At 52.9% G+C, this 21494-nt stretch overlaps 1 protein-coding gene across 1 annotated transcript in view; it reads right to left on the bottom strand.

Moving 5' to 3' along the window:
* STK10 (serine/threonine kinase 10) overlaps positions 1-21494 on the bottom strand; it is a 44720-nt gene that overhangs the window by 5983 nt on the left and 17243 nt on the right. Inside the window, exons 3-11 of the mRNA XM_082063282.1 lie at positions 12185-12233; positions 9713-9862; positions 8263-8335; positions 7365-7559; positions 6375-6456; positions 5536-5670; positions 4237-4740; positions 2819-2949; positions 723-846 (exon numbers count right to left, since the gene is read on the bottom strand). Of these exons, the coding sequence (XP_081919408.1) occupies positions 723-846; positions 2819-2949; positions 4237-4740; positions 5536-5670; positions 6375-6456; positions 7365-7559; positions 8263-8335; positions 9713-9862; positions 12185-12233 (1443 nt within the window). The remainder of the gene's footprint in view (positions 1-722; positions 847-2818; positions 2950-4236; positions 4741-5535; positions 5671-6374; positions 6457-7364; positions 7560-8262; positions 8336-9712; positions 9863-12184; positions 12234-21494) is intronic.

Genomic DNA, 21494 nt, shown 5'->3' with positions numbered 1-21494 from the left:
ACACCATATGGCTAATAAATCTCACAAATGAGAAGTGACTTGCTAAGACAGGAATTCACAGACGTGGCATGTCAAGACTTTAGAAATATAACAGAACAGCCAAATAAGTGATGGCTCCCAGCCTGCTGCGAGGGAATGGCGCTACCAGGCACACACTAGGTGAATTAATAAAGCAGTGTTTAAAAGATGGCTCACGAAAACTTTCCAGGGACTTGTTTACAAAATTATCTTACTCAAACATAAGTTGTCCACAGAGGTATGCAAGCCTAGTTTATTTATTTTATACTCAAACTGGATAGCTTTCCTGCTCTCACATTCTGTCTATACTGCTTTCTTATTTAAATGGTTTTTAAATTCAAAATACTACAGCACTATAAACTGTTTCTCACAGTAGCCACGAACAGACACACAAGGAAAGATCATTGAAGAGGGAAAGTCCAGAACAACCCTTCTCCTGCTCCTCCACACCAGGCAACGGCAGCCAGCGCTTCCCAAGCTGCAGGCTCCATGTGCTTAATGCCCACAGAAGGCTCTGTGCCCCACAAACACATCCCACCCCCAAATCCCAAAGCGTGCCCTTGGTGGTCCTGCTCCCTCCGAACACGATGCCCCAGGACTGCTGCAACCCTGAGAGCATCACCCTGCGCGAGGGTTTGCAGGGCATCTGCAGGGGAGAAGCGACACCAGCAGGTATCGGGAGATCCCCTTCCCTGCGCAGGTACCGTCATTTCTTGCTCGAAGCGCCTGAGCATCTGCTCCAGCTGCAGCTGGTGCTTGCTGTTGAGCTGCGCCTGGTTTCGGTGCTCCTCCTTCTGAAGGAGACGCAGCTCCCGCAGCTCCTGCCGCCTGCAGGGGGTTAAAATGGAGAGAGAGAGAAATACAGAGTCAGACGTGTTCACAGGCATGTGCTGCAGCAGAGATGGCAGAATCAGTAACCGGAGCACTCCAGCGGGGAAGGAAAGCCGCACGGCCACCCCGCAGTGCCCTGCCGCTTGCTGCGAGCACAGGCAGGAGGTAAATGCCAACTGACTGATGTGCTCTCAGGCCCCGTGGCACCAGAGAACTGTGAGGAAGCAGGATGCTAATTGTGTTAACTGCTGGCAAACCATCAGTTTTCACAGGTAAGGCTTATTAGCATTCACAGCTTCTCAAACAAGCCCTGTCAAAGCTCCTAAGGTGATGCTGCAGGCACAGCTCTCCCAGCCAGCAGCCAAAATGCTCGTTCTGCCAGCCAGGTTAGTGCACACTGGTCTTCAAAACACAAGCTGCTGTTTCCTCTGCCTGGCCCCTGTGTTCCACGTCCCTTCTTGCTCACACCTACGTGGCAGGCAGGGCAGTCTTCCCAAATTCTGACCTGTCTACCACGACACTGTGTCACTCTCCTCATCCAGCGTCGCATCCAGTGAAAGGAGACTCAGCTCAGACTGTCACGTTTGAGCCTGTTTGCGATGTTTGTGCCCAATCGGGCAGGAAATCACCGATGTACCAGGCAAAAGCAGCAGCAGTTTCCCCATGCAGGATCCCCACCGCGACCTCCCCTGCTGTGCATTAGCCTTACATATCCCATACAACCCTCTCTGGGGGCCCCCGTGGGATAAGCACTTTGGAACGGTTTCTTCTTTCGAAACAAACTCGAGCCCCATTAAATCAACTGGCGCAATACGATGTGCTCTGTTCTGATCTCGCCTTCAAATCAATATCTCGGCATGCTCAAAAAAGACAGAAACAAGCCCCTTAAGTGCAAGTCAGGATGCCAGGAGAGTTGATTGCGCCTCCTAGCCAGTCCCAAGGAAATAATCACTTCTCCCAAAAGGTATTCAGGGACTCGATGCTTTCCAACCCAAGCCTCTCTGTCCCTTCCCCACCTTGCTGATTGAGCAGGCGCTATTTAAAAATTAAAAAGGAGCCTCTTTTCAGGGATGTCGCCACAGCTGGGAGTGGACCAGGAGAAAGCAGCCGAGCCTGCAAATTCCCTGTGTGCTAGTACGCGTGCCCCCTGTGTTTAATTAGGGTTATATGCACTTCTCACACAAAAAATGAGTAGCTAAGGAGCTTATGCATAGATCTGATATTAGGGCCTAGCAATAAGGCTGCTGCAGGGACACACAGTGCTTGGGACAGATTATATTCACAGAGAGTCCTCCAGAGCAACATAAGAGTGCTTAGAACAGGGCATCAAGCAAAACAATTTGTATTTTAATTATTTTAAGGGCTTGTTCGTTTCAGTGATGCTACTGATAGTAACGGACCTAGAAACATAAGTTTCCCCTCCCTGAAAATAGGTCATGGAGGTTTGAAAGCTCTAAGATCCACAGAGGAGTCACAAAGGCTTGCACAGGGAGGATACACCCGTGAATATTAAGCGATGCTCAAGGACTTTACAACTCCCTTGGCCTTTCTGTTAATGAAGTCTGAGGAGATACAAGAACAAAAGGAAGAGGAGCATCCCGAGAAGATTTCTGTGCTTATTTCCACTGAGCCAGCACATCTACAGCTCTGGAGACACATTCAGTCATCCTCAGAGGACAGAGCCACAGCACAAGCTTCCCTTGTCACACCCTTGCTGCACGTTGTCCCCAAGATGCATCCCTCATTCCTCTGCCTGCAAACAGAGCTCAGCTAACATGGTACAGCAAGCCCTCTGCCAGCCAAGGAAAGGCCAAAAGAAGTGATGTTCACACTGGACAGTTGTCCTGTCCCAGTGGGAGCAAGACAGAAAATGAAAGGACTTTAGGTCGCTCCTGGATTTGCTTGTGTAGAAGAAAACCCTGCCCTGGCTTGGCGCCCTGCCCTCCCTCCATCCCAGCGACCCACTTGCCTGAGAAATCTCATCTCTTCATCCTTCTTTTCATCCTCGCTGATGATCTTCGAGGTGGTGACGCTCACCTCCACTCCATCCACCACAAACTTGCGGGTGCGTTTCAGCGTCTTCTTGTGCATCCGGGAATCCTGAGTTCGGCAGGGGAGGAAAGCAGGAGGCCATGAAGCAGCTCCCTGGCTCGTTGCCTCAGAGCAATTTTGATGTCGTTGTTAATGAAGAACATAAGCAAGGAAACCACAGCAAGCCAAAAATCACCGGCAGATTTGGAGCTGCCATTCACAGCACACAGCCTCTGCTACCACCATCTGCAGGGTCAGCAGCCTGAGCCTGGCCAAAGGGCTGTGTCCAGGGACTCAGTTTCCTCAGCAAAAAAATAAAGATATGAAAGACTTGAATCATGCAGCCCTACAGGAAAAGCACAATGGTGGAATGAGCAAAGCCATGCCGACCTGGCTGGCTTTGGCTCACAAGCATTCCCAGCCTCCAGAAAGCCTTAGCAAAAGCCAAGAAGCCTGGGAGGTCTTTCTGCAAGTCACTGCTGACACAAACCAGGCCAGATGTATGGCAGGTTGGAAAAACTGAGACAGGCACCAGCCCAAATAAACTCTCTCCTTGGCCTAGGTAGAACAACAGAGTGATGAGCAACGTATTAAGTTTAGGAAACCCCATTTTGGGTTTCATATTTGTGTTTGCTCAGATTGCTCATGACTGCACAAGTCAGGTGAGTGGCAGAGTTACCTCACACTTCTCAGGGACCCAAAATAACTACAAAATGTCAGACTTCCATTAGGTTTCAGTGGCCTGGGACAGCAGGGGACGTGCACCTGCTGCAACTCCACTGAGAACTTCTCCCTTTGAGGACACGCCACATTCCCACGGCACAGCTTAACCCAGCACCATGTGAGCGACTTCCCGTAGACAGGGAAATCAAACGACCAAAGGCTTTGCCTGAAGATGGGCTTCTACCCTCCTTGCTGGCCTTGTGTTTATGTGCAGAGCTCCAAGCTTGGACACTCACATCACAATCAGCCCTGTGAGCCCTCCTGGCTGTCTCATCTAACACAGCTCTGTACTGGGTGACACCTGCATGGTCTTTAGCATCACGCTCAGGGATTAAAAGCAAGATTCCTGGCCCCTCTGTCTTCATGCAGCTTCTGTCCTCTCCTGCTTTACCCATTCCCTGCCTCCAGGCACATGGCAGATGAGGGCCAACCCACTTTCTCCTCCTGTAGTCAAAGAATCAACCCCATCTAGAGTCCAGCATGCTGCATCCTCAGGAAGGAGTTTAAGGGACGTGTGCACAATGAAAGGAATCTGAATTCCAGGGAATTGGATAAAAAGGCACAAAACCTCAGCACCTTTCAGCACGGGTTTGCTGCCCTTTCTTCTCCACACCCTCTGCCCACCACTCTCACCTTCAGGGAGATGGAGCCGCTCTCCCTGTTGAGGGACAGGTCAGCAGACAGGGAGATGGTGAGGTCCATGCTTTCCGAGGCTGAAGTGCTGCCAGAATCCGAATCCCCTTTGGACCGGCTGCCAGGGAATGGAGCTGTGGGATCCAAGCTCCCGTTGGCAAGCTTCTCCTCTGCGAAGTTCTCCAGGTGGCTGCTCTCCGGCCGCTCCCCGATGCTCTTCCTCTCCTTGCCGCCTGGCCTGGGCTGTGAGATGATGTCTGGCTTTCCCTGAGTGGCCGAGGTGGCAGAGCTGGCAAGGGTTTTTGTGGAGTGGTTGCTCTCCAGTTTGTCATTGTCTCTGCTTATCCCTTCATCCGAGACTTTATCGCTCTTTAAATCTGTGATCTCTTTGCCAGTCCCGACAGGCCCGTTCGCTGCCTTGGGCAAGGAGGAGTCTGGAGGCTTCTCCCCATCAAAACTCAGCTGACTCGCCTCAGAGGGGTCCCGCTTGTGCTTACCAGGGGGCTGAAAAGACAATGAGGGGAAAGTGTTTGGCTTTCTACTACCACTTTAACGCAACTGCAAGAGCTTCAAATCCCCACGCTTCAGAGCAAAGTCACTCACAGCTAAAGAGCTATTGGGATGAAGTCTTCCCTTTTAGGACATCCACCTTGGGATTCTTCTATCTATCTTTCTTCAGCTTTGTAGTGCCAAGGACTACGGACACTGGTTGGGAGGAAACAGCACAGTGCGGGAGCTCCAGAGCCCGCAGATTCTTAGGAGGCAGCCTAGGAGTCTGCATATTGAACATCTTTTCCCCATGGCTAACTCCACCATGGATTAATCACTGTCCTTTGCCACCGACGAGGGAGGTCGAGGCACGTTTCTCAGCAAAGCTGCCCAGGCAGCCTTCAAATGTCCCTCTCAAAGAGCCCAGCCCAGGGACAGACTTGCCCAGCTCCTTCCTAGGGCTGGAGGTGCCTCACTGCTGCACCACGTGCTGCTGGTGTTGCTTCTACTCCAGCCTGTAGCTGGGCCTACTTTTCACTTTTTTTTTTTTGCTGTTTTTCCTTCTTTTTAAAAATTTGTTTATTTATTTAAACACTTTCTGCAAGGTCCCCCTGTGAGTCAGCAGCTGGACCACCCACCAGCATCATTGTTTCTCCATGTCCCCGGCAGCCACCCAAAACCAGCCGCTCCCTGACCAAGCAACTGCTTCTCCCTCCACCTGATGGGGCACAGAATAGCTGTGAAACAGCTTTTTGGAGCCTAGAGAAGCTGCTGGGCTATTTCCCCCAGCACAAGGCCAGGACTGCTCACCGAGGCAGACTCCGATGAGTCATCATCTTCTGCTTCATCGCGACTGTCCTCAATCTCTTCCATCACCTCAGCCTTGGCCTCGGCCACCAGCTCACGCAGGGCCCGGTTGCTGGTCACCTTGCTGACAAAGGGATGCTAAAAAGCCAAGCACAATGCACATGTGTGAGGTGGCCAAAAAACAGACATCATGAGTTCACAGCCAAGTGAGTGCATGGGGACGGTGATGGCAAGGACAACTCCTTGCTTTGAAACAACTGCAAAGACCTAAGGACATTGTTCTTGCCAGCGTCACCACGCTTAACCCCTTAGATGAATTTACAGATAGGCACTGCACGTATGAGGGAGAACACGATGCTGAGGTTAAGCGCCAGCTCTGCACACAGATGCTCGACACACAGTGCTCTGCAAAGCTGCTTTATGTCAACATCTCCCAAACAAAAGCACCAGCTGCATTTAAACAAGGGTGTCTGCAGTCAGTGGGGAAAAGCATTGTACAGGTTTTTGGGATTGCTTTGGAAGGGGACAGGAGGAAAGGAGTTTCATTTAAATCTGGGATGATCAGGTATAATCCAAGCTGGCTGCCACGTTGGCATTTTTAAGCAACAGGCGACATTTCTATTCCAGCTGGTGTTCATAGTAGCTCTGCAGTTTGCTCCAAAGGAAAAAGATTGCTGCTCCTTTTTGGAGCATTTTAGTGGCTGAAAAGTACGATGAACTTTCTAAACAAGACAAAAATCATCTGAAACCAGCCTAGGGTTCATCCACACTTGTTTTGTTTCCCCCCCTTAAAGAGAATCGCGGTGCACAGACACGGGTGGTTCGCACGCTCGCAGACCGACCTCCAGCAGCTGGGCAGCACTGGGCCGCGTCTCCGGGTTCTTGTCCAGCGCTGTCTTCAGGAAGTCTCTGAACTCCAGGGACCTTAAAACACAGTCGTTGGTGAGAAGCTCAGAAGAGGGAAAGGCCTCAAATGCCACAGGGGTCCGCTCAGTCTCTTGGCCCGTCACCATTTCGCTCCCAACAGGGGAAGCCCGGTGCTCACTTATTCTGAATATTTGTAAGAGAACCAGCAATGTGGCCAAGTGAGGGACTAGATTTTGCCTTACCTGTGATGGCAACAGATGGCAGGACTGAATGCCAGCCACTGTGCCCCACAGCCAGGGCAGAAAGGTAGGAGAGGACACCAGCAGCCATCCTCCAAAGGAAGCCATGGGTGGAGCTGCTGGTGGACAAGGATGCTCCAGGACCCACCAAAGCAGCCGCAGTGTGAAAGGACCGCTGTGAACATGCAGGAACCCCATAGGAGGGCACCCTCAGCCTGCAAAGCGCAGCTCAGAGATACAGAGCATGTCTCTGATCCAATTCTGGCTTCTGAGTCACGTCAGAGGAACAGCTCCCACCCTGCCCGCTGGGCTTGTGTGGGGAGCTCCTCCTGCTACCTGAACCGCTGGAACAGGGCTTGTGACCCCAGTAATTTGTTGTTATCACACAGCGGGTTTTGTCATGATTAGAAAAAAGAAAATCAAAAACCAAAATAACCAAAATAACAACAACAACAAAATAAACTACAAAAAACGGACTGGATTTTTTTAAATGTAAAAGAGGCTTTCCAGAATCCACAGTCACAGCGCAGGCAATGCCGAGCATCCTGCCTTCAACCCACAGTGCTCTCGGGGCCCCCAGCACACAGCTGGGCTAGAACACAACTAGAATTGACATTAGGTTCTCAAATTAAACAATACCGCTATAAAAGACTATATTTTCTCTCTTGAAATACTGCATAAGTTGAGAGGCGCACACTCTAGGCTTTGCTGCCCAAAACCCCTCACCATTTGGAAGGGCAGCTGAGCGTGGGCGGGTCGGACTTGGCAATCTTCAGCAGGACTCTCATGGGGTTGAGCTCATGGTGGGGCGGCTCGATCTGGGCCATTTCAATCAGCGTGATTCCCAGGGACCAGATGTCCGCCTTGTAGTCGTACGGAGTGTCCTTCATGGTCTCGCACATCACCACCTCCGGGGCCATCCTGCAAGGAGCAGAGCAAGGAGCAGGGACGGTGAGGGAGGACACCAGGTGAGCCCTGCAGCAGCAACTGAATGAATGTTTTAAATAATCCACAGCATTGCACAAAAAACTGTCTTTCCTTCCAGCTCTGGGTTTCAGAAGCAGCAGCATCTTTTCCAAGGGCACCAACCCCCTCCCTCTTCCGCAGATCAGCCCAGGCAGCCCGTGGAAACCCCCAGGCCATTGACATCTGGCGCGGATGTTGCCTCAGACAATAAATTAATCCTCGCCGATTCTGTTCCTTCAGCAAGTCGGGTGATTTAGAGATTGCATTTCTGGAGCGAGGAGTCGTTCTCATGTGCTTGGAGCTGCTTCAAAGCCCACCCCACCCCCTGGGCTATGGGGAGCAGCGAGCGCACACACGCGAGCACACGTGTGTCCCCCAATGATCCGAGTCTGGTGGCCTCTCAGCCAGCTCAGGGCACTGTGACACCAGGTAACGCTCTTGCACCACCGAGCTGCTCACAGCTCCCTTCACGCATGGGACACCCTCACACATGTAGACACCAGCCCAGACCCCTTGTTAGAATCCTCCCACTCCCGCTTGGTGATGTGCTACGGACCAACACATCCCAAAGGCCATCAGCACCTCGTTTCTGAGCAAGCCTGATTCTCAGAAGAATGAGCTCCTCACGAACACAGGATTGCTCACTGGTCACACTCACCAGTAAGGGGTCCCAATGAAGGAGTCTCGCTTCTGCAAGGTCTTCGTGTTTTTGGCAGACACTCCAAAGTCAGCTGCAAAGAGCAGTAACGTTAGATTCTATAGGAAAACTGAAAGACCCTTTTGAATTAGCACACTTGGCTGAAACACAGATTTAAAAGCAAACACACATCTAAGGCAAGAACATGATATGATGTGCTGCTGCCTCTAAACTGAGCATCAGAAATTAAGTTCGCTTTTGGATACGCGACAACCAGGGACCTTCCCCACCCATGTACCATAAGATGGGGGCATAACAAGCCACCCCTCCTGTAACCCAAACCCTACACATCTAGTGGGAAGACAAGATCTTTTCCATAAACAAACAAAAGCAGTTCCATGGCAGATTACTTTCCAGGACTGCTATTTCATAGCAAAAAGCCTCATTTGACACCAGAAACACTGAAGTGCTGTCATATTCTCTCTCTCAGCCCCATGCACAGCAGCTACTGCGTGATGCCTTTCCCTGAAGCCAACCCAAATCAAATCAAATCTGTAAGACCTGCAGTGGGTACCGAGCCTATTCCAGGTCACTTTGCTCTCCAAGATACCCCTGGTGACATCCAGGTACCATCCATCTGCACCCCAGGCCCAGGGTGCCCCTGGCTGTGGTCATCCCTGGCCCAAGTCACCAGAGTATTTCTTATATCAGAGCAGAGCCCATGGTCACAGGAAGATTTCCATCTTCCCAGGCTGGCTGGTCTCCATCATCGCAAGTCAAATCCCAAGAATGTCCCACAGCTGCCAGCACACCTCGCCAGGGTCCAGAAAGAGATCTGCCCCATTCTGACTGGACCCTACAGACAAAGCTGCCTTCTCATCCCCCAGCAGGCAGGTGGACGCCAATTTATATCAAGCCCACAGTGAGTTGGCAAAGCACCTCTTTGGCAAAATGTGCCCTGTCACCAGCAGACCTGCTCTGGAGATAAGACAAATTCTTCCAGCTCCCAAGCCTGCCAACTGGCACCTTGCACAGGATGCTCAGCAGGCCAAAAATCATAAAATTGAGTTCAAAGAGGGATTAAAGGAATTAATGAAAGGAAAGTGCATCACGGGCCTCAGCACGGCTGTGGCTCGGGCAGTCTCTGTGCCCGCTGGGGGCGAAGCACGGCACACAGCTCGGTGGTGGATTTGGCCTCCCATGGAACAACATGAAGTTTTCCCCCATCTTTTCCTGCCTGAGCTCATCGTCCAGCAGACATGCAGCTGGTGTCCTGCAGGCAGGGCGGAATGGAGCATCCCTCATTCCCCTACACTCGGGCATAGCCGAACACTACAGCCCAGCTCCAGCAGCACAGGGCTATGGTCAGCATCGCGTAAACAGTGCCAAAGCAGCACCGTCACCCACGGCCACGCTCCCAACGAGCTCGGCCAAGCGAGCACCTGCCGCGCTCCCGTGCCGGGCAGCTCACCGAGCTTGATGTCCCCGTCCTGGGTGAGGAGCACGTTGCCCGCTTTCAGGTCACGGTGGATGATCTTTTTGCCGTGGAGGTAATGGAGGGCTTCCAACATCTGGCGGCAAATCACTTGAATCTGGGGTTCGGTCAGGCCCCGGTCCAGCTCTGCGGGGAGGGAGAGAACTGTTAAGACAAGGATTTGAGCGATGCTTCACCTGAGCAGCAGGAAGGCACGGGCTACCCAGCAGACCATTGAAAAACCACTGTCCTCATGTCAAAGCAGTGGGATAGCAATGCAAATCAGCTTGTTAAGGTAATTTATTCCCTAAGTCAGCACTCGCAGTCAATGCCTGCCTGCTTGGAGCTGCTGGTTTATAGCTCCATCCCAGGGATGCCCGGCTGAGGCATCTGGCCCGGGAACAGTGGACGAGGGGGATGAAGAGGGGACCCAGGCATGCCTGCCAAGTTCCCGGCCACTTTGGGAAATGGGTCCCCACAAACAAGCTGGGTCTTGCCCGGTGTAAGGACGATGCTGCGGAGGCAAGAGAGCTGAACTCAGCTGCAGGCAGCAGCAGGGTCAAACACGGGCCTGAACACTCGACAGCTCCATATGCGGCCGGTGCTCACATCCCCTGGGCGTGGGGATGCTGGGCGATCCCCCTGCTGCAGGGATGCAGCGTACCCCCCTGTGTATCAGGTGGGACACGCCACCTCCCAAAGCAACGAGCAACAAACTGCTCTCTAGTGTCATCCCTACCCCCTGCTCTGAGCTGTTTTTTCAGGTAACACCAGGTACCAGCATATCAGTTCATACCCCGCTGTCTGTCCCTATTTCTGAAGCTTGTGGGGACACGCGACCACCAGCGTGACCTCCCTGCTGAGCTCTGCCCGGCCACCTTCACCACCCCAGATTGCTTTCCAAGGCAACAGCTCTGCAAACCATCAAACTTCCAGATGGTTAGCATCGCCTGAGCCTCCCTCCCTCCCTCCGCAGCCCCTTGCGGCACAGACCCCCCTCCAGCACAGCGGAGCACGCCGGGACCACACCAGCCTCAGCTCCAACCGCCCAAACTGCACGGCCAGGAGGGGGCTGGCGGATGGACCCCAGCAAGTGGGACAGACGCTGCTTCAGAGCGAGGATCTAAGCCGCAGGCTGGGGGATGCAGGGTCAGCCACTTTGTGCCTCCTCCTCTTCCTCACCACGATCTCCCTTGCTCTGGAGCAATGTGATGATTTTCACTCTCCCTGGAGCATCTGGCAAAAGTGAGGCTTGTGGCGCAGTCAGGACACAGGTTTTCTTTGAAATATTTCAAAGGCAAATTCCAGTTGCTGGTGGAACAGGCAAGTTCAGCAACTCCCAATTTAATAATGCCAGGAGCAATTCCGAGCTTCGACCCACAGCTCCTCCTGCCCCTCGTTCGGGGGGTGACAGCACCACAGCCAGGCCACTTGGTTTTCTAAGCACCCCCTTCCCATTGCAGCTCCCACGTCCTCCAGAGACCGATTGCCATGGGCATGGCCCCACGGACACTCAGGGGGTTTCATGTCCGTAGGAACAGGGCAGCCCTGCGAAGGTTTTCCAGGGTATTTCCAGGCATCACTTCCTCCAGCACTTCAGCAAAGGTAATTTCATCTGCAGTGATTTGGACCAGCTTTAAAAAAAGATCCCTAATGGAGGCATCAGTTTTAGGGGCTGAATCAAAACTGAGAAATTTCCGTCCATGCTTTTCGTGGAAATAAAAGGAAAATGAGGCCTTTAGAAACATCAAAGCTGAAAGGGAGTAATCCCCAAGAACACACGGCTCCATCCCAGGGGCTCCAGGCAAGAGGACACTGTGTCTGCCACACAGGGGGGACGTCACCCCCGGCACAGAGGGGCTGTGGCACCAGCTGGGGCTGTTCTGGGGAACACCCACATGCTCCTGGTCCCAGCGGCTCTATATGGAAGGGAGGAGTTAAAAATGGGCAGATTCCTGGAATGACTGCAGGCTGCGGTTTATTCAGAGGCTAGCGCTGCTTCACCAGATGACCGATACCATACGGAGAAGTCAGCAAGGAGATCCTGGGAGATTCATCATGACAGACACCCAGATTAAACATCTCAGCCCCGCTGCCGTTCCTGGGAAGCTGTGGGAATGGGATCCCGAGCACCCAGTGCCTCTGGCAGATAAATATTTAAAGCCACCTTTCCCCTCCAGTCAGAGTCTCCCTTCCCTCCAAACCTTGTGATCTGCTGATCCCAGAAACATTTAAATCACAAAAGGACATCAAAGTAGCTCAAGAAAAACCCCAGGGCTGCCACACCTTCTGCTCCCAGTATGAAAATAGGCAAACTCATGGGAGAGAAACAGTAGCTGGGGAAGCTGGGGCACCCAGGTTTGCCATCTGTCCAAAGGCTGCCCCTGAAAATGTGCCAGAAGGCTGGAAATGCCTTGTGGGCATCACCCCGAGCACGGAGAAGAGCCCAGCACCGCGCGCCGCACTCACCCAGCATGGTGGCATCCACCGCCCCGCCTGGGCAGAACTCAATCATGATCTGGGGAAACAAAGAGAGAGGAATTAAACTCAGGTCTGCGTCTCACTCAGCAAAGCCCACCGGCTAGGGAAGAGGAGACAAAAGCGTTGGGTTTGCTTCCCTGCCTGGCAAAGCTGCCCCTTTGCCCCACGCAGGGATGCCGAGGGTTCGGTGCTTCCCAGGACACAGCCCCAGCACCAACCATTGCCCCAGCCCTGGGGCCAGGTCTTGCACACCCATCGCAGCAGACACCAGGGACGGATGGTCCCCATCACTGCGACACCCCCGGCAGTCGTGCTTGGCCTCGCACCCCGTACCTGGACGCCCACCCCGAGCAGCCAGCTTCAGCTCCGGCTTCCCCTCTGTTTACAGCTCTTCCCATCGCATTTTGGAGCGAGGGCTGCTCCAGAGACGTGGCCTTGCCAACAGGATGAGATAGCTGTCATAGTTGGGAGCTGACGTAGCTGGGAGAAATCAGGAGTTTCTTTGGCAAATGAGAGCTGGGAAGGGCTGCTGGGTCTTCAATTTTTTTTTTAATTCTTGTTTTCCTCCCCTTGCTCAGTAGTTCATTGCTCTCTTGATTTTGAGCAATTTGAGGGGAAAACATGTCAATAAAGAGGTCAAGTGCATTCACCAGATTGTTGCTGTTTCTCTCCCAGAGATGTGCCCAGAGTCCTGCCGGTCCCCAGCACCCTCTGCCCAGCTCAGCCCCACAGGGTGGGCAGCACCCACTTGGGGGACCCCAGGGCTCAGTGCCAGCCCCAGCTCCCCTTCAGGGCAGATGAGGCTGAGCAGATAGACAGATTAAAATTTCAGGCAGCCAGGAGTTACAAGGGACAAGAGACGCTTCACCTCCCCGACAAGCTTGTCTTCTTGTCGAGGTGACACAGGGCCACATACCGGAGAGGTGAAATGCCAGAGTTTGTTTTGAGGACAGTGACTGAACAAACCAAAGGCAATGTTTACCAGCATGGCTCTCTAAACCCTTCAAGTGGAGGTCATGTCATTAAATGCTGCTCTAAGCACTGCAGCAGGAGCCAAGGGGAGAAGGTTCAAGCTCCCTCTTCCCCACGGTCTAATCCTGCAGCTCCAGGCAAGGCACATCCCACCCTTTTGTCCTGCAGTTCCTACACGTGAACAAGAGAAACGCTTATTATCAACCTGGACCACGGTGGAAGACACAACTGCTTTGTTTGGAGGAGAAGGGGGAGCAGATCAGGTGCTGGGACACGGCCAGCCTTCAATCACTCAGCAAGACCTGGCCCGGGTTCAAGTGTCGGAGAGGAGACAATGCTGAGAACAGAAACCCAGGCAGGCTGGGCAGCACGACGCAGGCACCGTTGGAGGAAGCTGAGAAGAATAACCAGACGCCAGGGCTGGGGAAGCATTTGAAGCAGGCTGGGGAACAGGCAGATGGAGAGGAGCAACTAGGGAGATGCTTGAACCATTCACAAACCAGGAGAACAAATCTGCGCTGGCTTGGAGCTGAGCAGGAGCCTGGCAGGGATGCAGCCAGCGGGGCCGGCAGAGCCCTCGCACACATGGGCCATGTCAGCACACCTTTTCTTGCTTGAGTTTATACCTTGAACCAGAGTATCAGAAGCTTCACTGGCAAATGGAAAGGCAAGAAGTGCCTCCTGCCACTGTCTCCCCAGGCACAGAGACCCCTGTGCCCCATAATCACCCAAACGCAGCTCTAGGAGACTCATTTCAAACAATTAGTTTTATAGCATTCCTCATCATGTTCATCAGAGCGGACTAACACCACCAATGGACACCAGCCCTTCCTGGGGCTCCACAGAGCCCAAAGTGCCAGAAGCAAACCTCAAACAAGCCCAACACCTATGCCAACCTGCCAACGGGGACGGCCAGGGCTTCCCCTGGCTCTGGGAGGCTGAGGGGACACGTGGGGCTCTGTGGGCACAGCCAGCCTGGTGACGGCACCTCCGCACACTGGTACCACGATCCTTCCCTGCCAAACCATCCAAACTGCCGATAGCCCAGACCAGCCAAGAGCGAGCAACCGCATCAGCCGAGCCCATGGCACGGGGTTCGCAGCGGCTGCAGAAGGACAGAGCAGACCAGATCCCAGTAAATCCAAGTATCACATCTTTGCGCTGCTCTGGGGTTTTGCTCATCTCACGCAAACAATCCCTCCCTGCTCCTGCCGACCCAGGTGCCTCAGGAACTCACCTGCCTAAAGAGTGGGGGGTCTCCAGGTTCAAGCAATAGCCTCCCTTTTGTTCACTCAGTAGGAAAGGCCTGGTAAGAAGCTCATCTGTGCTGCGACGCTCAGCTTTGAATCTAAACAGTCCCAATACTTCCAACAATCCAGCCTGAATCAGCTGCTAACATGGCCTCTGCCAGGTGACCTGGCTGCTTTCAGTGCTAATGTTCAGCAAGCAGCTTTACAGCTTTTGCCTCTGTATGTCCCAACTAACTGAAGTCCCCTGGCACCTCACGCAGCTCCTCTTACACAGGCTCCCAATGGAAGAACTCAATTTTGATTTGGGGGGGAGAAACAGCAGGCAGCTGGCTGGGTGACAGCCACAGCCACCCGATGGCAGAGCCCCCAGGAGCCCAATGCGCTGGGTGTGCGTCCCCCCGGGCAGATGCCGTGCTGAGGTTTCCTACCAGGGATGCAGCTGGCACAGCCAAAATGTGCTCTGGTCACACACACTGAGCTTTTAAACGGGGAAGGGCCAAGCACAACGTACCCTACTCTGCGTCGTGTGGGATGAATTTTCCTCTCACAAAGTCTCATTTGGGTTCGTAGTCTAGGAATGGGAAATTAGGGAAATGAGTCCATCTGAAACAGCATGACCGTGTATGTTTATGCAGGCACAGCAGGCTGCAAGCCAGGCACTGGGAATACGGGAAATATGGAAAACAAAAATATGCATTTTCAGCAAGGGCAGAGATGCCAAAAAATAATTATGGGTGTGGCCGGATAGTCTGAACATCCAAAAACCTAATGGGCTCATTTCAGCCCAGAAAACCTGATTTAAACAAAGGCAACTGGCAATCCCACCGCTCATACAACACACGCGCTTCCTTCCAGGAGCAGGGCCAGCCTGAAAAATGTTTCACCGCTGAAGCAGGTGGGAAGACGGGCCCGCTGGCAGCAGCACCGAGCTGGGGGTGCAGGGGCTGGCGGGAGCGGAGGCTGCGCAGGCACCTCCTGGACCTGCAGCGGGGACCGTGGGACAGGCAGGTGGGCACTGACACCCTGGGACAGGCAGGTGGGCACTGACACCCTGGGACAGGCAGCCTGTTGCTCCTGCAATGAGGATCAGGTTGGGAGGATCCTGGAAGAGAAGTGCTGAACAGGAGCCTGTGCATCTGTGCAGCCAGGAGTCTGTGATGTACCCAAGGATGCAAAGAGTTTAACTCTTTGCTTAGGACTGTTTCCACGTGCTTTGATGTACAGGCTGACTACACCTTCACTGAGGTGTCCTCAGGCCGCGGCTGGAGCAGTCACCGCTCCAGTGACTGTGCTGATCTTGGCGCTGTATTTCACCCCCCGACACTGCACCGGGCTGTGCGGTGCTCGGCCGCCCACAGGAACCCCCCTGCAAGAGCTGGGACCCGCACAGGGCTCGCTGCAGAGCCGCAGCAGCACTGCGGAACACAGATTGCACACATCTGGTCCCAAAAAAGCCCCTGTGGTCTTATGAAACACAGATACAAGACCCATGGGGGCCTCTGCCCCAATGCTGACATCCTGAAAGTGGCTCCCTCGCGCTAATTAGAGCCGGGCGGAGCACCCACACCTCCTCCTCCTCCCACCCAGGGTGTGCAGTGAGCAGCCTGGAGCAGGGCTGGAGCAAACATCCTGTTTGTAACGATTTCCTCAGCACAAGAAACCCAGGGACTTCCTCAGCAAAGGCCGCCCAGCCCCGCTGGGCTGCGGGGGGACACGCAGCAGCACCTCCTCAAAGCCGCTGTAAATCCCGGGCATTACGCACTACTGGCATTTTAGTTTTCAGTCCACAAGCAGCTGCAACTACGCCTTGTAGGCTCATGCAAATCTCACTTTTAGCTCCCGTTAGCTATCTGAGCACCACGACCGACGGACGCTGCCCCCCAGCACGGCCAGAGCTCCCCGGTCTCAGCTCCAACGCCACGGCCAAGAACCGCAGGCACGGCGCTGGGCTGCGCGCAGCTCCACGGGGCGCACGAGCTGCACGCACAGGAACACATTTGGGCAGCGCATTTATAGACAGAGAATGGAATCCACTGTCACTACCGCTCAAGCCTTCACACCAAACTTTTAGCATTACTATTTAACAAAACAAAAAGGGCCCTTTTCTCTTATACCATTAGTGAAACAGCATGAAGACATCTGCATGCAGAAGCCATATAATCTTTCCCTTTCAAGAATCTTTTGCATGAGCAGAATTAAATTTAGACTTAAATTTGAAAGTGAAAGTCCACTAAAATTAAAAGGCTTTGCTGGTGACCTTGATTCTTCCCATGGCTCATCCTAATCCTGCCTCTAGGCACCGCATCCTGTGTCCTGAGTGGGAGCAGGGCATGCAGAGATGCTGGGGCCCTTTTTTGGGCTGCTCGAGTAATAAGTGACTGCCTGGGAGGAGAAGCAGCAAGGTCCAGTGAGCCTGGGGTTGCCCAGGAGAATATGTACAACACAGCTACAGTTTAACCTAAATGCTCTTAAAGATGCAGGACTAAGTTGTACCTGAGCAAGGGGGTACCACACATTATTAAAAAAGCATTATACAGCTCTGCAGCTCAAGACAACCGATTGGACACTGCACCAGGACAATCCCTCCAGCACTGTACACCAGGTGAGGGCTGGACAGACACCAACCTAGAAAACAAACCTAGGATGGATTAAAGCCCATTGCAGATTCTAGGTCTGATAAACCAGGAGCAGCATCTCCTGCCCAGGTACCAAAGTCCTCCCAGGTAGGACTGAGAGCCTGCTCGCTCCTCCCATCCTGCCTCTGGGGTGTGTTTGAACTCCCAGAATGTTCTACAACATGGAAAAAAAAAAAAAAAGGAATTAAAAAAGCTTATCTTGAAAGGTATTTTTACCAAACACGGCACAGTCGCCAAGGGTGGAACAGCTGTTTGTCCCTGAACTGAGGTTCGCAATTGAAGCCCAATTAAGAGGACGCACCCTCGGCCCGGCGTTACTCACCCCATTGGCATGTCAGAGGGCAGAGGCCCACGAACTGTTCCCTCCGCAGCAGCGCTGCAGAAATGCCTCTTCCAGTCAGAAAGGGAGAAAACAATCAGGCCATCAGCTGGGAAAGCTGGGGGCAGCTCATCCCGGCGGTGGGGCCTGGGCAGCCCAGCACTTCCCATGGGTGCAGCTGGCTGCGCAAGGAGACCCCCAGGTCCCTTTAGGATGGGGGAGCCCTTGTCGCTCCCAGGTCACTGGATGTGGTGTGTGCCTGCGGGCTCTTCCTGTGGCTTTGCTGTTGTTGCAGTTGCATGTTGAATAGCCCAGCTCCTTTGGTGTCATAGTGGTGCTCCAGAGCTCCCAGGCTGCTACTGCATGGGTGCACAGCACGCTGTGCTGTAACCACCCGGCCAGCTCCCTTCCCACCTGAGCATCAGCACCAGCGGGCACGGGGGGGTCCCTGTCTGCCCCCAAATCCGCCCTCCTGGCACAGAAAATGCTACCGGGGAGAAGGTAACCCACAGCATCCTGCGGCCATGGCAGCCCCATCGCCCATGCACAGCCTCTGCCACGTCCGTGGGGCAACTCGGAGGTGTCCTTGTCACCTGCAGCAGAGAGCAGCCTCTGGCACAGCCACCAGCTCTCCCACCTTGTATTGGCACAGAGGGACTGGGGAGATAAGGAAAGTACATCTGGTAAACGGTGCTCCATTTATACACTGAGCTGGTGAAGGGAAATGCTTTCCAGGTTGCTTCCTTGCCAGACATCGCACATGTTCCACCTCATCTCTCTCCAGGATGCTGAGTTGGCACAAAGCTCCCAAGGTGGATGCCGCTATTAGCAAAGATCGTTTCCAGCTTGGTTTTCTCCAAGCTTGAGCAGCATAAGGAGAAGGAGCAGGGTGTCCCTCGGGCGCGCTCGCCGTCACCGGTTTCGGTCCTTCCCCATGCAGAGCTGCCATTGCAGAGAGGAGGACGGCAGGGCCTTGGGTCACTTGGTTTGTTCAGCCTGGAGAAAAGGAGACTAAGGGGAGATGCCATTGCGGTTACAGCTTCCTCACAAGGGGAGGAGGAAGGGCAGGCGCTGAACTCTTCTCTCTAGTGACCAATGACAGGACCCATAATACACATGCCACGGGAACTAAAGAACAGCGGCAACAGCCACTTCTGTTCTCAAACTCTGCATTTTGCTGTAGCACCGAAAGGACTTGGACAAGGTCAGGAGCATCTGGACGGCATGCAAGACCCACACAAAACCCACAGAGGGTACGTCCCCAGTCCAGAAATGCTGGCTGCAGTGAATACGAAGCGGAGCACAAAGAACGCAGAGAGCTATTTGCCCCAAATCCTCTCAGCCCCCCCGTGCAGCCCCATCCCCTGTCCCTCCAAGCCCATCATGATCCCTGGTTTGATGGACTGAGTCCATCTTCATGGCTCCAGCAAAGACTCTGGACACATTTCTACTTCCAAGGACTAAGAAAAGGGCTTTGGCTTCCAAGTGACACAAACCCCACAGGACAAAACGGTTCCTTGCTGGTGGAAAGAACACAGTGATATATTTAGGCGCAGAAACCATATTTAGTCACGGTCAAGGGGCACGTCCTTTACTCTGTCTGTTTGACATCTGAACCCAAGTTTTGGCATTAGCTGTGAAGCCAACGAGCAATGCCGGATCAGCGCTCCCAGGGGCAGCTCCCCCCTTCCCTCGTAGCACATGCAGGACCGCGGGGGCTGGTTCTGGGGAGCATCACCTTAGTTTTTAAATACCCTTTGGTCAGATCTACTCTCCCCTTTAAAATCAAGGGCTGTGCTGACCGGTCACGTTATATTTGCAAGAGTGTGGAGTGTCCCCGTTGTCTCGGCCAGCCTGCCCTGCTCCGACTGAAGTCCAAGGATTGAGCTGACAGAGCAGAGGGAGGAGGTGGATCACATTCCTACACCCACTTCACCTGGCACATTCCTCACCACCCTCCTGCCCAGCGCTTTCACCCAACACACGCCAGAGGGCTGGAAGAAAGCAGGGAACACATTATGCCGGCATCGCTTGTAAACCAGATGGGCTGATCGAAAGCAAGGCTGAGCTGCTCCAGCAGCCCGCTGCGCACCGAGGATGCACACCAGCCGTCCCAACCTCATCTCCAGAGCCCCACAGGGCCAGCGTGCCACCAACACAAAGGGGACAAACACCCCAGAACCACCAGCACCCGCAAAATCCAGTGGGTCTGCGCTCCCCTGCGGCTGCCGCTGGCCCTCAGCACACACTGCAGAGGCCATCAAACAATGCAGAAGCCACCAAAAGCCGCTTTGCTGCCACAGCGGAGCACAAATGTCAATAGCTTGTCTGACATGGCAAGTATGCTGTAGGTGGAAGCAAAATAATTAGCTCTCTGTAAGAGAGCGCTCCAAGCTTGCCAATTTTCCCTTACAGACAAGGACACTATTCAGAGACTTTAAATGTAATAAACCTTTTCCCCTCCCTTTTCTGAACAAAATAACCTACAGAGAAAAATATTTGAAATTAGGGAAAAAACCCCCAAGTTTGTCCCCATGAGCAGTGAGGGAATGAAGATGCAGGACAGTGCATGAGAAACCCAAGGTTTATGGCGTTTCGGAGCAGCAAGGTTGTGTTGAAAACAAAGTTGGTATCACTGCACGCTGCTCTCAAAACGCAGAGCTCCCTGCCCATCACAGGGAGACCAAGCGTGAGATTTTTCACATCTAAATCATTCTGAGATGACAAAATATTTCCTTGAACTACCCCCCCACAGTTTGGCACAAGTATTCCCATTCCTACTGAAAATTTGGCAGAACAAATCAAAACTCCTCTCAGGCTAAAACCAAATGGTTTTGATGCCGCAAAAAGCAACTTCTGCCTTGCTAGAATCACGCAGGGCATCGAGTTTCTTTTAAGGAACAAGGGTTGATAGCCAACCCCTTTGAACTGACCATCCTAACCTGCTGACCTGTCTCCCAGAGGGATGAGAATCCAGGAGCACCCATGGCCAGCAAATGTAGACAGGTAGGAGATGCAGAGCAGAGAGGATCGGAGCTGTAAGAAACAGAAGAACACCCAGGGAATGGCTCTCTGTCCAGGCACAGGGCAGAGCCTTTGCTGCTCTGAGCGCTGTGACTGTGAACGCCCTTTTCTCACCAAGTTAATTGGCATTTAGAGGCCACTCAGTCCACCAAGAGCATTTGTTACTGGATGGGCAGCAAAATGCAGAAAATCTTTTCAAATCTAAATAGCTTCTTCAGTGGGAAGACTCAGCAACCTCAAGCGTCCCAAGTTTGTGCCAGCATCTAAAGGAGATGATGCGTGTCAGAAGGGCAGAACTCATCGTGAGGGCTGGAGTTTGACCCAGGACAAGTTTCCTGATGTCATTTATTAACACAGCCTTGAATCCTTGCCTGGCCAGGACAACGACTCCTTGAAGGGGTTGCAAAGGACTTTACAAGTTTTCCACTCCTGCCCGGCATCTCCCTAGAAACAGTTCTTTGTTCTGATTATCTCCAGATTCACAACACAAGGTACCTGGATCCATCCCACAAGACAAGAGTAGCGCAATTTAACTGTTTCGGTGAGGACTTTGAAGTCAATGGAAACCACCACCCCAAGCCATAAGGTCTGCAAAAGACCATCCCTTCCTCCCAAATGACAACTTTCAGGCTATATCTAAAATAAAGAAGTGTGAAACTGCAATCTGCCTCTTGTCCCAGGGCACAGGCTGAAGCTAGGCTTCAAGGCACTGTCTCCTATGCACAGGTAGTTCATAAATATTCATTTATATGCAGACACTGTTCCTTAGCATTTCCCTTGGTAAGTCAGCCCAGTGGGAACATGGCTTATTGTGATTCATCTGTAAACAAAATTTTAAAGTGCTTTGAAAACTGATTTGCCTATGGGCTTCTTGTCTGCTGCCTTCTTTTCATAAAACTATGGCCTTATGGTTATAACCTTGGACTGGGATTCAGCACATAAGACTCATTCCCAAGTACTATGTACCTGCTGGGTAAACTTTAGGCAAATTCTTGTCTGTGACTCAGCTCCCCCTTCTAATAACTGGGATAATCACACCAGGTCTCTTTTCTAAAAGCATTCCATGGTGTATAGATGACAAGGGTATGTAATCACAA

The sequence above is a fragment of the Streptopelia decaocto genome, assembly GCF_964273445.1.
Source record: "Streptopelia decaocto genome assembly, chromosome: 12".
Classification (NCBI taxonomy): domain Eukaryota; kingdom Metazoa; phylum Chordata; class Aves; order Columbiformes; family Columbidae; genus Streptopelia; species Streptopelia decaocto.
Note: the sequence above shows the minus strand (reverse complement) of the source record. Positions and strands in the feature narration are given on the sequence as shown.